The 19,101-nt window shown below is 43.6% G+C and overlaps 1 protein-coding gene across 6 annotated transcripts in view; it reads left to right on the top strand.

Moving 5' to 3' along the window:
- si:ch211-127i16.2 (amine oxidase [flavin-containing] A) overlaps positions 1 to 19,101 on the top strand; it is a 55,055-nt gene that overhangs the window by 2,590 nt on the left and 33,364 nt on the right. For 3 of the 6 annotated variants that reach the window (XM_053686994.1, XM_053686993.1, XM_053686991.1), the window contains exons 2-7: positions 219 to 306; positions 1,441 to 1,621; positions 2,717 to 2,831; positions 4,449 to 4,606; positions 4,914 to 5,003; positions 8,105 to 8,204. In XM_053686994.1, coding sequence (XP_053542969.1) covers positions 219 to 306; positions 1,441 to 1,621; positions 2,717 to 2,831; positions 4,449 to 4,606; positions 4,914 to 5,003; positions 8,105 to 8,204 — 732 coding nt within the window. The remainder of the gene's footprint in view (positions 1 to 218; positions 307 to 1,440; positions 1,622 to 2,716; positions 2,832 to 4,448; positions 4,607 to 4,913; positions 5,004 to 8,104; positions 8,205 to 19,101) is intronic. The other 3 variants (XM_053686995.1, XM_053686992.1, XM_053686996.1) reach the window with 2 other exon arrangements.

Raw genomic sequence — 19,101 nt, 5'->3', positions numbered from 1 at the left:
TACCTATACTACTTATACTATAAGTACTATACTTATACTACTACTACTTACTTATGTATATAAGCAATAACTAATTACTAATTATAATACTAATTACTAATAATAATATCAGATGAGTCGTTGGATGTACAGTATATACGTGTATTAAAACACGCCATAGACGGCCATTTTGCTGATGAAGTGCCTGATAACGTGCTGATGTGTTGGGTCACATGCAGGTCGTGTAGGGGGTCGCACTCTGACTCTGAGTTTACCGGCTTCCAATGGCCTTGACTCCTGGGACATGGGGGGGCAGTGGGTGGGCAGGTGAGATTACCATCTCTCTCTCTCTCTCTCTCTCGCTCTCTCTCTCTCGCTCTCTCTCTCTCTCGCTCTCTCTCTCTCTCTCGCTCTCGCTCTCTCTCTCTCTCTCTCTCTCTCTCTCTCTCTCTCTCGCTCTCTCTCGCTCTCTCTCTCGCTTTATTGGTGTGTTTGTTTACATACAATATTGCCAAAGCATCAATATAGATAATAAAGGAGAATACAAAGAACAACAACAATAATAATAATAGAATACGACAACAAGTAAATAAACAATAAAATAAAAATGAAAAATGCAAGGTGCCAGTGTAGGACAAAAATAGAAAGGTTACCATAATTATGTACATTAATGCCATAAAATAAAATAAAATATAATAAGGAAATAATGAAATAAGCAGTATGAGTGCACGATTGTCCAGTGAGATATGATCAGAGCAGTAGTTGGTTTCTGAGCATCTGCAGCACAGAGATGAATTTTGCTGCAGCAGGTGCGTGACTCCGCCCCTGTAGCACCTGCATTTAGACTCCGCCCCCTGTAGCACCTCCATTTGGTTTGTTTCCGATAGGTTGGAAAACTGTAGTACGAGAGAATTTTTCTCTTGTGTTACGAAAGGCATCTCTCACACACTCTCTGTCTGTCTGTCTCACTCTATATTTCTCTCCTTGTAACTCTCTCTGTCTGTCTCTTTCTCTGTCTGTCTGTCTCTTTCCCTCAGTCTCACGCTCCCTGTCTGTCTCACTCTATATTTTACTCTCTGTCTCTGTCTGTCTGTATCTCTCCCTGTTTCTCTCTCTCTCTCTCTCTCTCTCTCTCTCACACACACACAGACACACACACACACAGAGGCCTTTGTTGGATGCAGTGTACACTATATGGCACTTGTCCAGCCTGCTGTATCATTAGAAGGTCACTCAGAGCTGCACTTTACACAGATGAATGATAAAAGCTTTTATTTCCCCAAAGTCACACCCACTCCCACTCATTCATTCGTCCACTCGTCCATGCACCCCCTCTTCAGAGAGAAACCTTGTTTTTTCTTTAAACTGTGCTCCACATAAACACTTAAAAAAAAAAAAAAAAACATAACAAATTGTACAGCTCTTAAATTCAAGCTTTAATCAAATCTTTTTTCCCCTCAGCTCACAGACTCATGTTATGGATCTCATCCAGGAGCTGGGGTTGGAGGTTTACCCGCAGTTCACCGAGGGGAAGAAAGTTCACCACATGGGCGGCGCTAACGCTAAGATCAGGACCTACACGTCCAGCATTCCCTCTTTCTCTCCGCTCGTACTGCTGGACTTCATGCACTTCCTGTGGAGGGTACGAACACACACCTTCCACAGTTTCCCCACGTTTACTCCAAGTCTAGTCTAGTAATAAGGGCACGTTTAGCTATGAGGCTCCACCCACAAGGCACCGCCCACACGATACAACCTTATCAGATCACATCCCTGCTATGTAGCGAGAAGTTCACTGTCATGGCATCCTGTTGCTTGCACTTCGAGAAGAATAATCACAGGCTGTGCTGTAAAATAATCCGACTCCTGGCAGCTGGCTGACCTCCCACACGCTAGCTAGCCCGCTAGCCTATTTTCATACTGCGTGGGAGAAATGAGATGCGATCACAGAGAGATTACAGAACGCAGAGGAATGAGAATGCACACAAACAGAAGGTGCAAACATGAGAGCAGGATCAGATTGCTTCTTTCATCCATATATTTATATATATATATATATTAGACAGACAGTTACAGCTATGGAAAGCTTTCATCACTCTCTCTGTCTCAATATACACCAGGATTAAGGGGTAAATAATTCAAGTGTCTAATTACAATGTATATGTACTCTACATGGCCTGGTCATCACACTCGTGTGTATGTTGATCACTGCATTCCAGATTTAGTCGCTGTTATAATACACTCCACTCTTCTGATGAGGCTTTCCACTAGATTTTGGGGCGTGGCCGTGGGGATGTGTGTTCATTCAGCTACAAGAGCGTTAGTGATGTCGAGGTCTGACACTGATGTTGATGTGAGGAGACTCCAGTTCCAGATCATCCCAAAAAGGTGCTCAGTGGGGTTGAGGTCAGGGCTCTGTGCGGGACACTCGAGTTCTTCTACCTTTCTTCCAAACTTCACACACCACGTCTTCATGGGGCTGGCTTTGAAAGAAACAAGAAAGAAATCGAAAGAAAGAAGGGGACAAGGAAGAAAGAAACAGCGAGGCAGATAATCAGTGAAGCATACAAGATAAAGTGAAAGAAAGAAAGAAAGAAGGAAAGAAAGAAAAAGAGGAAAAGAAAATCAGAAACAAGAAGGAAGTTGAAGTAAAGATTTAAACTGGTCCATTTCGAGCCAAAATGGTTAAATGCTTTAAACGTATATGAAGATGTGTGTGTGTGTGTGTGTTTGTTAGATGGAGAGTCTGTGTAAGAGTGTGTGTGTGGAGAATCCCATGAAGACTCCGGACGCTCTGCAGCTGGACAGCATGACACTGCAGTCCTACATGGACAAGCGCATCTGGACCACACGTGAGATCAGAGATCATTATTTATTCAGAGTCAGTGGGCGGGATCCTGAGAGATCAGTGGAAGGAAATGACTCTGGAAATTGTACATGACCTTCATATTTTATTGTCATTATTACCCTTGAGTAGCAAGAAAATCTTAATCAGATGCAGTGATGTGCAGTCCCCTCCAGAACTATCGGGACGGCAAGGCAAGGCCGGTTCATTTGTTTTTGCTGCAGACTGAAGACCTTTGGGTTCGAGATCGAAAGATGAATGTGAATTTATTTCCTGGTATTTATAAGTAGACGTGTTAAACAACGGCCAATTCGTAGGCGAGCAAAAATACTGGAAAATGTGACTGGCAGGTGTTTCTTGCTGCCCAGGTGGGTCCTGATTGATTGTTTAAAGAATAAATAGCTCTGAACATCTACTCTTGGTTTGAGCCTTCCGTCTCACCTGTGAAGACCGCATTTGTTGTTAAAAAGGATAAACCAACATGAAGACCAGAGAGCTGTATATGGGAGAAAAGCGAGCCGTTTTGAAGTTGAGATAAGAGGGAAAATCAATCAGAGGCATTGCACGAACCTTGGGAATAGCCAATACAACCATTTGGAATTCTTGAAAAAGAAAGAAACCAGTGGTGTACTGAGGAACAGACACCGGACGGGTCGGACAAGTAAAAGAACAGCAGTTCTTTCAGGGCAGGGGTGAAGGTCTCACAATCCACCATTCGAAGAAGACTTTGAGAGCAGAAATACAGAGGCCGTACCACTCGTCAGCAGTAAGAATCAGAAAGCCAGACTGGAATTCACAACGAAATACAGAGATGACCCTCAAAAGTTCTGGAACCAAGATGAACCTCTACCGGAGTGATGGGAAGGCCAAAGTGTGGAGAAGGAAAGGATCTGCTCACGATCCAAAACGTACAAGCCGATCTGTGGAACATGGTGGAGGTAGCGTCATGGCTCGGGCTCGCACGGCCGCTTCTGGAACATTCTCACTAATCGTTATTGATGATGGAACTCATGATGGTAGCAGCAGAACGAACTCAGGAGTTTACAGGAACTTTACAGAGAAATGCATCCGAATGAATCAGGAGGAACTTCATCACGCAGTGATCCGAAACGCACTTCCACCTCGACACAGGACTTCATCGGGGGAAAGTGGAAGGTTTTAGACTGGACAAGTCCATCACCAGACCTTCACCCAACTGATCAGCACCTCACCTCCTGAAGAGGAGACTGAAGAGAGAAACAAACCACAACTGATCAACACCTCACCTCCTGAAGAGGAGACTGAAGAGAGAAACAAACCACAGCTGAAAGAAGCTGCAGTAAAATCCCGGAACAGCAACGCAGAAGAAGAAACCAACAGTTTGGTGTCAGTGAGTCGCAGGATTGACGCAGTTCTTACAAGCGAGGGATACGTGTTATTTACTTCAAGACCGATCTGTTCCTATACTTTTGCTCACCTAAAAATTGGGCGTTCTGATACAAAAGGGTCTCAAATCCATCTTTTGATCTGAAACACAAATGTCTTTGGTGTATAGCACAAACAAATGAATTGGCCTTGCTGTTGCAATAGTTTTGAAGGGAACTGTATATGTGTGTGTGTGTGTGTGTGTGTGTGTGTCCTGCAGAGTTAATGGAGGAGTTGGAGCTGTGCACTCGCTCTGTGTTCGGAATGGAACCTTCACAACTGTCCTTCCTGTACTTCCTGATGTACAGTGCAGCAGCAGGTGGAGTCATGAAACTGCTGGAAACCACACCGGGGTCAGCGCAGGAGTTTAGGGTCAAGGTGAGAGTGAGAGAGAGAAAGAGAGAGAGAAAGAAAGAAGGGAATTAAAAAAAGGACAGAGAAAGTTAAGAAAATCAGGACAAGAAGGAGAGAGAGAAAAAAATTCAAAGTAAAATAAGGAAAACATAGAAGGAGGAAAGAAAATGTAGAGGGAAAGAAAGAAAGAACATTCAGACATGTGTGTTTATGTATGTGTGTGTGTGTGTTTATGTATGTGTGTGTCTGTGTTTATGTATGTGTGTGTGTGAGTGTGTGTGAGTGAGTTTTGTGTGCAGCTGTTGTGTGTAATGTTGTATTTTGTCCACAGGGGGGCACTCAGCAGCTGTCAGAGCGAGTCGCAGAGCAGCTTGGGAAGGAGAACGTGCGCCTGGGATCAGCCGTGACGGCCATATGGCAGGTAACAGTTACATCAGAGAGGAGGTGACACACACACACACACACACACACACACACACACACACACACACACACACACACGTCTGCGCTGAGAACAAATTGCCCTGTGAGAGCTGCACTTCTCGCTGAGAGGAGGTTTGCTTCAGAACGAGATGTTTTTATATAAAAAAAATGTTCCTTGCCTCATGTTCAGCTATCTGTCTCTCTGTCTCTCTGTCTGTCTGTCTGTCTGTCTGTCTCTCTCGCTCTCTCTCACTCATTCCCTTGTTGTGAATCCGAAATGCTTTCGATCGTTAAACATTTGCATTGAGTAAATTGGAGACAGTGTGTGTCATTTAATCCTTTTAGAGCTTCACATTAACGAAGAGGCCTTGAATGTGATGAAGCTCTCACTCTGGGCACAATCATATCCATTAGACTGTCTAATGCTCTGTGCTGGGTTACATCACCATCTCCCGGACACACACACACACACACACACGCACACACATTCTAACACTCTCAACCTTTCTTCACGCTCTCTTTATTTCCTTCTCTTTTTTTAAAGTGCTTTTGTCCTCTTGCGTGATAAGGCAGGACGAGCGGCTGACTGGGAATCAATACCTTCTTTCACACATGCACTTTAAAGCGGGACGTTAACCTTTATTATAAACGTGTGTGCGTTCGAACCAGAGATGAAATTGCACAGAGATTGACCTTGACCCCGTACAAGTCCCGAGAAATGATCCGTTGAGCTTGGGTATGAAGGGAAGCTGATACACATCACCTTCACTGGAGAGTAACAGACACAAACAGGCCACGCCTTCTTCACTGGGACAGACAAACAGGCCACGCCTTCTTCACTGGGATAGACAAACCGGCCACACCTCCTTCACTACCAGTCTCAGACACAAACAGGCCATGTGTCTTTCACTGAGATTGAAGTCAAACAGGCCACACCCCCTTAGCTTAGACATAAAGACAAATAGGCCACACCCCCTTAGCTTAGACATAAAGACAAACAGGCCATGCCTTCTTCACTAAGACTCTCAGACACAAACAGGCCACGCCTTCTTCACCGGGACAGACAAACAGGCCACACCTCCTCCACTAGCGTCTCAGACACAAACAAGCCACGCCTTCTTCACCGGGACAGACAAACAGGCCACACCTCCTCCACTAGCGTCTCAGACACAAACAAGCCACGCCTTCTTCACTGGGACAGACAAACAGGCTACATCTCCTTCTTTAAGACTCTCAGACACAAACAGGCCACGCCTTCTTCACCGGGACAGACAAACAGACCACACCTCCTTCACTACGAGTCTCAGACACAAACAGGCCACGCCCCCTTCACTGAGGCTGAAAGACAAACAGGCCACACCCCCTTTTACTAAGAGTAAATCAGAGGCTAGGCCTCCTCCTCAGAGACTGACAGACACACAGGCCACGCCTCCTTCCTTGGAACGGATATACACACAGACCACGCCTCTTTCATTGGGATTGACAAACACAGATGCCACACCTCCTTCACTGAGACTGACAGACAAACAGGTCAAACCTCCTTAATACAGACTGACAGTCGTTTAGCGACAGCTTCTTTAACAATACTGACAGACACACAAGCCACGCCCCCTTCATTAGGTGTGATAGACACGGAGGCCATGTTTGATATTTCCAGAACACTCCTGAAATTCCATAATGAGAGAATTGTCCTCAGGTCAAGTCTAATTGATGACTCCTGCACTATAATGTGTACGAGAGAGCCTTCGGTTCAAAGCTCACACACACACACACACACACACACACACACACACACACACACACACACACACACACACAAACACAAAAGATAAATCACAGCATTTCTATCTTAACACACATCAGGCTTCATTTATCATGCTGGATATGAGTTAATATATTCATAAATCTTTCACAGGAAGTGTGTACACAGAAAAAGGTTTGTATCCTACATTTCATCCCGGAGTGTGTGTGTGTGTGTGTGTGTGTGTGTGTGTGTGTGTGTGTGTGTGTGTACATTTACGTATATGGGTTTTAAATTATTAATGTCTTGCAAGATAAATATTCCAAAAGAAATCCATAAAATAAGACAAATTAATAACAATGAGCACCAGCAGTTCAGTGAGGACAAAAGTAATGGCGCCCTTTCACGGGAGGAAGCGTCAGCGTGGGTCTGCGCGAGCCGCGGCGCTGCAGTGGCTGAGCTGCGTTACTGGAAGGTTCTGCACACGCCACGCTCAGCGCTCACCGTTTAGTCATCGTTTATTTGTTTTCAGCTCTCCTCACCTCTCACGGAGGTTTGTGTGAATGTAAATCAGCTGTGCCGTGAACGTGCTTAGTCATCTATAGCGTTATTACACGTGTCGGGAATGAAGTGAAACGCTCCGCGTTTATGTTGTCATCGGAAAAAAAAAATCACCGGCAGGACGGTGTGACGATGTGTCGTTACCGCTACCGCGCTACGGTCGATTATTTTCCTACAACAGCACACGCCCGTGTGTTTTATTCCTCTGATACGACAGCAATCTGTTGTATAAGAACATCTGCTAAACAAGTTCGTTCCTATCCTCACTTAGTATACATCACGACGAGCGCATTCATATAAACCTGTGAGCCGGAGCTGCGCTACTCTCAGAGCTGCCGTTATAGAAAATGAACCAATCTTCTGACCAATCACAGGCCAGGAATTAAAAGCGCTGTGCTGTAAAATAGATTAACAAGCTCCTTTATATTAAAAAGAAGTGACGTTACCACCTCACTGCTGGGAAATATAATTAATCTGATAGCTTTACCGCTTGTACTGTAGCATTATCTACAGCAGAGCACTGATTCTAGCATACTAATGCTGCTCTGCCTCTGCAACAATAGCGTGTGTGTGTGTGTGTGTGTGTGTGTGTGTGTGTGTGTGTGTGTGTGTGTGTGTGTGTGTGTGTGTGTGGGTAAAGATTTCTGAACTTTGATGCTCTGTGCCTTTGGGAAGCTTATAAATCTCTCGAGATGTATTCATATTCAGCTTTATGAGCGTGTGTTCAATATGCTTCAAAGTGTGTGTGTGTGTGTGTGTGTGTGTGTGTGTGTGTGTGTGTGTGTGTGTTCTCACAGAGTGAAGAGAGTGTGGAGGTGAAGACGGCAACGAGCACAATCACATGCAAAGCCATCATAGTTACCTGCCCCCCTCACATGGCAGGTGAGTGTTATAAAGGTGTGTTTGTATGTGTGTGTGTGTGTGTGTGTGTGTGTGTGTGTGTGTGTGTGTGAGAGAGAGAGTGAGAATGTGTGAGACTTTCATTTTCTCAAACACACATCTCATAAAACCTCCCGCTGCTGCAGTGACGCAGAACACCCGTCAATCACTCTCCCGAGGAGAGGCCCCGCCCCTGTCGCACCCGATTGGCCGATGCTGTGCAGAGGCGAGTCGGGGCGACTTTAACAAGGCAGTGTGTGAATTATCCCGAGCGACAGGACTCTAAATCAGGTGCAGGCAGACGACTGACAGCGAGTCTTAAAACCCAGCGAGGCGCTGCGGAGATTCACGCAGCTGTCCAAAAGGGATAAATAATAAAGGCGTTGCTGCAGTGAGTCCTCCGAGTGACTCGTCCTCCTGCTCACACCAGTTTCCCCGCAAGAGGAGGAAACCCGGTACAACAACGTGTTTAAGAATATCACTATCAATATCAATATCAAGAATATCACACAGAGACCGAAAGATATCGTGATCACTGTACACTAAATCCAGAATCCATAACTAGCGCATCCCAAAGTCTTTCATTATTAAGTCTTTTATTATTATGCAGTTGAACCGTGCCTAATTTTGTTTCAAAGCTCTCATACAATAGATTTACACGCATTCGAGGTCAAAAAACACTTTAACGTGCTCGTCATTTAAACTGTGGCACAAACGACTCGTTAAATGATTCGTTCTAAAGGATTCGTTCGAACCTCCTCCTTTCCGAGAGCATACTCCGCTCTGATTGGTCAGACGTCCCAGTCTGTCGTGATCGGTCTACCGCTCTCAGCGAGCAGCCGATGAAGAGCAGAGGCGGGCCTTTTTGTTACGAACCTACGTACTTCAGTACAGGAAGTAAATCTGGAATCACTAACGACTCGTCTCAGCCGTTCAGAATCGATTCCTTCTTTCGGGAGTCGATAACGCCGTTTGTCCTGCGCTTTGATTTTTGAAACTTTGCAGACTTTTTACATTCACAAACCGCTACGTTATATAACTCACTACATGGAAGGGAATATTTGAGAGAAAGAAAAAAAAAACCCATAAAAGGTGCACTTTAATGAAGGATATCATCATTTTTTTAATCCGTTCGTAGTTACATGTAATGACGCAGAACAGCCACAAAACAAGTTCCTGTTCTCGCTTACGTTACAGCAGCTATAAACCTCAGCTATGAGGTCGTTCCCTCACCAGCCTGTCTTCTTCCCCCCTCTCTCTCTCTCTCTCTCTCTCTCTCTCTTTCTCTCTCTCAAAAAACAACACAGCTTGTCATGATACTGAGAAGTGTAAACTCTCTCACTTTACCACTGGGACTGGAGACTCCTTCCATAAATGTTACGTTATATAAAAGTCTCGATACAGAAAGCTTCACCGTATCGGCGATTGTTAAAAATCTGTTTACGTGGAACGTTTGCCGTACGAGTCTGTCTGAATGAGCCGTTACTATAGAAACGATAACGTATTAGAACGAGCGCGTCGATATAAACGTCTGGTTTGCAGCTGCACTACCGTCAGAGCTTCTGTTATAGAAAATTAATCAACACCTTTTAACCTTGGCCTCATTACTACACTTGTGATCATTAGCGTGATGTGGTTGCTCGGTAACTGTAGACTGTTGGAGACTGCGCACACAGAGTGACCGGCGTGTTTCGTGGGTTTGTATCTAATGCCTAACTATGTTCTCACTGAGAGGGAAAAAAGTCTGATAAATCTCCAAGGTGATAGAAGTGGCACCAATTAAACAGTGGCTCTGAAGTTCTGGAGTTTTTTTGAGGAAGAGTTTGTGGAACATGTAGGGCATGTTCTAGGTGTCCTGGGAATCGTCTGAGAACGTAATGAGTTCTGGAACTGTTTAAGGAACACTGTGAGTAAGCAAGTTATAAGTTACAGGAACTTCGAAGGACGTAAAGAGTTCTGGAAAGTTTTTTTTGGAACTCTGGGTAGAAATCTAGAATGTTCTAGTTTTCAGAGGCTTTTTGGGAAGTGTTCCAGAAATGTTTATGGAACCCGGTATGGCATGGTCTAGTTTCCAGAAACTCGTGAGAAAATAAAGAGGTCCTCTCTGTTGCACGTTATTGATTCTGGAAACTTCTGAGGGAGTAAAGCGTTAGCAAATTTGTTATGGAACTGTGTATAGCGTGTTATAGGTTCTATCTGGAACTATTTATGGAACTCTCACTAGAACCTTTTGAGAATGTAATCATTTCCAGAGTTCTTGTGTATCTCATAGTAATAGTTTTAGATCTTCAAACTAAATACAACATTAAACAAAGGCAACCCGAGTAAACACACTACAGTTTTTTTTAAATAAATGTTTTATTTATTGAAGCAACAAAACAACACAAAACAAAACTTGCAACCAGACGCTTCCGATAACTGGAGATCAGTCCTTCACGGCGCTGTGGTGGAATTTTAGCTCACTCTTCTTCGCAGAACTGCTGTAGTTCATCCACACTGGAGGGCTTTCGAGCATGAACCGCCCGTTTAAGGTTCTTCAACAGCATCTCAAGTGGTTCATGTCAGGACTTTGTATAGGCCACTCAAAAACTTTAATTTAGATTTTTTTGAGGCATTCAGAGGTGGATTTACTCCTACGCTTTGGATCGTTGTCTTGCTGCATAATCCAGTCGCGCTCGAGTTTCAATTTACGGACTGAAGAGCGGACATTCTCCTTTAGGATTTTCTGCTAGAGAGAGCAGAATTCATGTTTCCCTCAATTACTGCATGTTGTCCAGACCCTGAAGCAGCAGAGCATCCCCACACCATCACACTTCCTCCACCATGCTTGACTGTAGGTACGATGATCTTTTTGTGGAATTCTGTGTTTGGTTTACGCCAGATGTAACGGCACCCCTGTCTTCCAAACAGTTCCACTTTCCCCTCATCAGTCCACAGAACATTCTCCCAAAAGGTTTGAGGATCATCAAGGTGTGTTTTGGTAAAATTCACACGAGTCTTAATGTTCCTCTGGGTCAGCAGTGGTTTTCACCTCGCCACTCTTCCATGGAGGACATTTTCCCCCAGCGTCTTTCTGATAGTGGAGTCATGAACAGTGACCTTTATTGATGTAAGAGAGGCCTGTAGGTCCTTTGATGTTGTCTTTGGCTCTTTTGTGACTTCCTGGATGAGTCGTCGCTGTGCTCTTGGAGGAATTTTAGTACGTCGGACACTTCTGGGAAGGTTCACTACCGTGCCGAGTTTTTCCGTTTGGAGATAACGGCTCTCGCTGTGGTTCTTTGGAATCCCAGAGCCTTTTGTGGAACTTTGGATGGCATGTACTAGGTTCCAGAATCTTCTGAGAGTGTCAAGAAGTCCAGAAATCTTTATGAATCACTGTATATTATTATTATTATTATTATTATTATTAATATTATAATGGAATTAAGTAAAGATTTCTGGAACTGTTAATGGAACACTGTATTGCCGTTTATAGGTTCCAGGAACGTTTCAAGGAGTTTCCAGAACCCTTGGAATGCTCTAGAACATGCTGTAGGTTCCAGAAACTTTTGAAGACGTACAGCATTTCCGGGACCCTTTCTGGAATCTTTTGACAAAGTAAGAGACGTGGAGAATTCTTTAAGGAGCTCTGTAAAACATGTCACGGGTTCTGGAAACATCTGAGGAAGTTCTGGATAGAGCTCAGTTGTGGATACCACAATAATTTGTGGTCTACAGAGAAGTACTGACTTTGGAGCAGGAATTAAAATCCGCCCTGCTTCCTGTGGTTGTCACATATCTCAAGTTCCTGAAAAGGTTCCTGCCATGGAAAACAGTGTCTTCACTTTGCGTAACCTTTTCAGCTGTCAGTGTATACCATCTCCTTAATTTGTGTCTGAGTATAAACTGGGTTCTTTCTAAATTTGCACACACACACACACACACACATACACACACACCTAGCTTAATTTTTTTATGATTAACAGTGACAGTCTGGTGATTGGGCTTTGCTTCACGTCTCCATCCAGAAGATGGTCTTTCATCTTATTTGTACGTGAGCAGATCTTACACTTCAAACGTTCCGGAGCACTCATTATCGGCATTTCCAGCCCCTTGCAGGGAACGCTGCTATAAGTAGCTTATTGCTAGGAGGAGACAGGCACGGCGATAATGATATTAGCAGTGTGTTGTGGAGGTGACTGAATAATAAGCAGCACAAAAAAAAGTAGCTTTCCTGCATACAGGATATGCATAATCTTTTATTTTTATTTCATTTGAAATAAATAAGAGATGTCACATGATTCATTTATCACCGTCTTTTTTATTCACTTTAACATGGGATTATTTTCACATCGTTCGCTTATTTTCACATGATTACAGTGCGTCGGGAAAGCATTCCCCGCGCTTCGCTTTCTCCACATTTTGTCGTGTTACGGCCTTATTCCAAAATGGATTCAGTTCATTATTTATCTCAAAATTCTACAAACAGTACCCCATCATGACAGCGTGAAAGAAGTTTGTTTACAATATTTGCGAATGTATTAAAAATAAAAAACAAAAAAAGCACATGTATGTAAGTGTTCACAGCCTTTGCCATGACACTCAAAATCGAGCTCAGGTGCATGTTGTTTCCGCTCATCATCCTTGAGATGTTTCTACAACTCGACCGGAGTCCACCTGTGGTAAATTCAGTCGATTGGACGTGATTTGGAAAGGCACACACCTGTCTATATAAGGTCCCACAGTTAACAATGCATGTCAGAGCACAAACCAAGCCATGAAGACCAAGGAACTGTTTAAAGACCTCCGAGACAGGATTGTATCGAGGCACAGATCTGGGGAAGGGTACAGAAACATTTCTGCAGCATTGAAGGGCCAATGAGCACACTGGCCTCCATCATCCGTAAATGGAAGAAGTTTGGAACCAGCAGGACTCTTCCTAGAGCTGGTCGCCCGGCCAAACTGAGCGATCGGGGGAGAAGGGCCTTAGTCAGGGAGCTGACCAAAAACCCGATGGTCACTCTGACAGAGCTCCAGCGTGTCTCTGTGGAGAGAGGAGAACCTTCCAGAGGAACAACCATCTCTGCAGAACTCCACCAATCAGGCCTGTATGGGAGTGGCCAGATGATAGCCACTCCTCAGTAAAGGGCACATGACAGCCCACCTGGAGGACTCTCAGACCATGAGAAAAACAAAATTCTCTGGTCTGATGAAACAAAGATTGAACTCTTTGGCCTGAATGGCAAGCGTCATGTCTGGAGGAAACCAGGCAGCACTCATCACCTGGCCAATAACATGCCTACAGTGAAGCATGGTGGTGGCAGCATCATGCTGTGGGGATGTTTTTCAGCGGCAGGAACTGGGAGACTAGTCAGGATCGAGGGAAAGATGAATACAGAGACATCCTTGATGAAAACCTGCTCCAGAGCGCTCTGGACGTCAGACCGGGGTGAAGGTTCATCTTCTAACAGGACAACGACCCTAAGCACACAGCCAAGATAACAAAGGAGTGGCTACAGGACAACTCTGTGAATGTCCTTGAGCGTCCCAGCCAGAGCCCAGACTTGAACCCGATTGGACATCTCTGGAGAGATCTGAAAATGGCTGTGCACCGACGCTCCCCATCCGACCTGATGGAGCTTGAGAGGTCCTGCAAAGAAGAATGGGAGAAACTGCCCAAAAATAGCTGTGCCAAGCTTGTAGCATCATTCTCAAAAAGACCTGAGGCTGTAATCGGTGCCGAAGCTGCTTCAACAAAGTATTGAGCAAAGGGTGTGAATACTTATGTACGTGTGCTTTTTTGTTTTTTTATTTTTAATAAATTTGCGAAGATTTCAAACAAACTTCTTTCACGCTGTCATGATGGGGTATTGTTTGTAGAATTCTGAGGGAAATATTGAACTGAATCCATTTTGGAATACGGCTGTAACATCACAGCGGTGAATTCTTTCCGGACGCACTGTAGGTCACGATACATTTCTCACATGATTTTATTCTTCTACGATTCATTTATTTTCATATGATTTTTTAATGAAAAAATCCCGTACGTTCTTTTTTCATCATTTCCCATGAGACTGACCCTTCCCCCATGATTCATTTATTTCCATGTGATTTTTTTTCTTTCATGATACATTTTTCATGATTTTCCCCACGATTCATTTTTCACGCGACACCCCCCCCCACGATTCCTTTTTCACATGATTTTTTCACACATCATTCTTTTCTCACGTGATTTCCCCCCACGTGATTCATTTTCCACGTGATTTTCCCCATAGGATTCATTTTTCCCGTGATTTTCCCCCACATGATTCATTTATGTGATTCTTTTACACGATTCATTTTTCATGCGCATTTCCCCCCATCATCCTTTTCTCACGTGATTTCCCCCCCTTGATTAATTTTCCTGTTCTTTTGTTTACATTATTCGTTTTTTCACGTGATTATCACGATTCATCTCTCACGTGATTTTTTCCCCACATGATTCGTTTTTTTCACACGATTTTTTTCCCATGCGATTTATTTATTTATTTTTTTTTAACCTCAGGATTAATTTATGTTCACATATGGTCCCAAATTGTCCACATGAAGTTTCATGTGTTTGCCTATTGCTTCAGCACATAACCTCACGTATTATTCACACAACCCTGTGTAAAACACAGGTGATCATTCAGTAAGGGAGGTTTTGACATTGGACCTGTTTTCATTATTCAAGGGAAATCTTTTGTGATTGTGTTAACACACACACACACACACACACACACACACACACACACACACACGCACACTTTAGAAGTGCCTCTACTATGCGCCTCTCAGGTTTACCTTCACCATCGATCCATCTTCTGTAATGACTTGTGTGTGCCTCTTCGCTCGTCTCTTACATCTCGGTGATTCATGAAGCTCTCAGTCAGAGTTGACGTTAGCGCATTTTTTTTTCTCCGTTTCGCACTGAACTCAGGAACCTGTTTATTTTTTTCACTCCGACATTAAAATGTGATTCCGAGCTCTTTTCATGCGTTCACAAATATTTACCCAGCGCCCAGACAACGTGAAGTGACTGAAGGAGTCACCCTCTGTGTTGTCTTCTCTCAGTCAGAGACTGTCCCTCGGGCGAAGACGCGTGGCGTTTGTTCTAAAAAGCCCGTCGCTCCTGGGGATGCTAAAAAACAAACCGCAGGCTGAAGCACTTAAGGGAAAGTCAGTAGAAGGGATTCTTTAGCAAACTGAACAGACAGCTGTTTGGTGTTTGTTCAGCTATGAGAAGGATTTACAGCTGATTTACCCCCCCCATCCCCCCCATCCCCCCATCCCCCCCCCCTCCCCACAAGTTCAAATGATCGTAAGTGCACGCTATCAAACGTGGAAACTTCTCCATGTGTCACCATCCATCCATCCATCTTCTATACCGCTTTATCCTTTTTCAGGGTCACAGGGAACCTGGAGCCTATCCCAGGGAGCATAGGGCACGAGGGCGGGGTACACCCTAGACATTCGTTTGTTGTATTAATAGCACATTCATGACACTATGTACAGCCGGAAAACATGTAGGTAGTGCTTCATAACAGCGTTATAAATGTGAATTTGGTCACCATTTAAACCACCCGTGAAATCACTCAATTGGCTGGTGTGTGAGCTGCGTGAATAACATGGAGCTCTCGTGGAAATGTGTTCAGAAAAGGTTTTTTTTATCATCAATTTAATAGTATTTGCGTCACGATTAGAAATACCACGTGGCCACCGAGATCTCGTTTGATAGCAGGTGATCAAAATGAAGTCTCTTTTTTTTTTTTTTCCAGTTTCAAAAAGGCTTGCTTTTCTCCCATAGACAGCTCTCTAGTCTTCAAGGTGGTTTATCCTTTTTAAAACCAAACGCAGTATTCACAGGCCAAGCGCAGGGCTGCAAATACTTTTGGCTTTATAGCGTACGGATTACACAAAAAGGCCGGCTGACAGAACTGTGTGGTTTGAATGACAGTGCTGGCGAAAGGCGAGAATAAAAGAAGCTTTTCTGTTAACGGGGCTCGATATGCAGACGGAACACGACAGTATTGTGTACTTGAAACACTCGAAACACAAAGGTAGCAATCACATATTGTATTGCCGTTTTTGCCGTTATGACGAGACGCCTTGTAATCAAGCTTAACCCTGGTGGTTTAATAATAATAATAATAATAATAATAATAATAATAATAATAATAATAATAACGCCGACTTCTTGATCGATTGAATATGACCAGGAGTGTGTTTTAAACACAATGCCGAACATTGATGCATTTTCAAAATGAGGATTATTTATTTTTTTTTGCTGATACTTAATGTTTCTAACAATATCTTCACCGTATTCCTCCTGCGATAAACAATTCCTGACTCACGAGCTCAAGAACACGGAGTGTAAAAAACATCCGCCGGCTAAAATAATGAACACAATCCCATGATCAGCGGCTGCTTTGGTGGATAAAGATTACGATTAATATGATTTTTAATGAGAATTGTGCGTATAAGTGTATTTTTTTTTAGCCTGCTTGGCCACCTGTTATAAGATTAGCCTAATATACTGTATAGCGGAATGCCAAAGGTTGCCAGTTGACTGCGATAGAAACGTTATCGTCCTCCGTTCGGATTAAATGAGCCACGTGGGAGGATTTTTATAGCCTCAAAGTTGTGTAAGTGCTTTTCTAAACCTCTTTTTAATCCTCCGTCAGGTTTATCGTCTCTTTATGTTTTGTATTTGTATTGTCATCACTACGGATTAAGCAACATGCTTGATATATCTCAGAGTGATTGACAGGTTGTGGGTGGAGCTAGCTATTTCCTTTTCCTGATTCTGATGCGCGCCATCTGTTCTGTCGCTATGCTGACCTAGTCTTTTCCCACCAAGTGTGTGTGTGTGTGTGTGTGTGTGTGTGTGTGTGTGTGTGTTAGCGCATTTAAGTAAGTTGAAGTAGAATACAGTAGATAAACCATATAAACCAATCACAATCTTCCAGCTGTTAAGTGAACCAGTGAGTAGCACTTTTATCTGAACAGTACTTATGAATGCTCGGTTCTGATTGGTCAGGAGGTGTTTATTTATATAGAAACTAATATTTAGCATACGTTAGCTTCTCAAAAACCGTTTCTATAGAAACAGATCATTCACAGGGACTTGTATAGCGGACGCTCGGATTGAAAAACGTGTAGCGTTGTTATGGTTCGTTGATGATTTTTCTGTAAGGAGAAATGTGTTTATTTAACCTTTATGGAAGGAGTCTCCAGTATCAGTGCTTTGTAATGCTTTGTAACAGTTGCAACAGAGATAAACCTGGAACTTTATCTCTGGCGACTCATCGTTACATATCAATATTCCATAGAAATAACCCTATGTCCTTTAGTCTTATTATTTGGTTTACTTTCCAGGGATGTTTCACTGAGGATTTTATGCGGTGATAACAGGGGATATAAAAAGTCTACACACCCCCTGGTAAAAATTTTTTTGAAGTGAAAGAATGACACTAAGGTAAATTATGTCAGGTCCAAATTATGTTCCCGCCACTTTGATAAAAAACCCCCAGTTCTGGCTGAAGAAACGCAGCTCTAAAGTATGATGCCGCCACCACCGTGCTTCATGGTGTTCTTTTGGTGATTATTTTGCACCAATCATACCTTTTGGAATTATGGAATTATTACACCATTTGGAATTGGTCTCGTCAGACCAGAACACATTTTGCCACATGGTTTGGGGGGATTTAGTTTGGAGGCTTGGATGTTTTTTGTGAGAAAGGGCTTCCGTCTAGCCAACCTACCCCGTAGCCCAGACACGTGAAGAATATAAGAGATTGTTGTCACGTGCAGAGAGTAATCAGTACGTCTCAGATGTTCCCGCAGCTCCTTTAATGTTGCCGTTGGTCTCTCGACAGCCTCCCTGGTACGTTTTTGTCTGGTCCTTTTCTAAATTTTGGAGTGACGTCCGGTACTTAGTGATGTCACTGCGGTGCTCCATTTTCTCCACTTGTTGATGATGGCTTTCGCAGTGCTCCATGGTACATCTAATGTGTTGAACATTCTTTTATACCTCTCTCCTGATCGTTTCTGTTAGACAAGTGAGACCCCATACAGGCTTTGCCAGCTCTGTGCAGGCCATGGCTTCAGTAGTCAGATGAAACCAAGAAGATGTGAAGAAAAGCCTACAGAAACAGCTGGTCTTTATTTGGGGCTAATCTGAATAATTTCATCGTATTATGACAGCTGTATGATGATTACTTTTGAACTTGAAATTGAATGTGATCGGTTCGTTCTTTTGAACATAGACACGGCCCCAGTTATAAAAGGGTGTGCATACTTATGCACCCAGGTTATTGAAAAAAAGCCTCTACTCTGATCCAAAAACAAACTCGAGCGTCTTCAGTGTGCAGACACTACTGGAGCTTCAAATGGGACCGGGTTCTATGGTCAGATGAAACCAGAATAGAGCTTTTTGGTAATAAACACAGAGGTGGTTTTGGAGCACACAGAGAGGTAGCCGTATGGAAAAGTACCTCATGCCCACGGTTAAATATGGAGGAGGATCTTTAATGTTTTGGGCTGTTTTTCTGCCAGAGGACCTGGACATTTTGTTAGGATACATGGCATCATGGACTCCATCAAATATCAACAGATATTAAATGAAAACCTGACTGCCTCTGCCAGAAAGCTTCAAATGGGCCGTGGTTGGATCTTCCAGCAGGACAATGATCCAAAACATCAACATCAACACAAAAATGGTTTACAGACCACAAAATCAAGGTCCTGCCATGACCACCCCAGTCCCCTGACCTGAACCCCATAGAAAACCTGTGGGGTGAACTGAAGAGGAGAGTCCACCAGCGTGGACCTCGAAATGTGAAGGATCTGGAGAGATTCTGTACGGAGGAACGCTCTCAGATCCCTCGCCATGTATTCTCCAACCTCATCAGCGTTA

This window comes from Ictalurus punctatus, chromosome 16 (genome assembly GCF_001660625.3).
Source record: "Ictalurus punctatus breed USDA103 chromosome 16, Coco_2.0, whole genome shotgun sequence".
NCBI classification, from domain to species: domain Eukaryota; kingdom Metazoa; phylum Chordata; class Actinopteri; order Siluriformes; family Ictaluridae; genus Ictalurus; species Ictalurus punctatus.
Note: the sequence above shows the minus strand (reverse complement) of the source record. Positions and strands in the feature narration are given on the sequence as shown.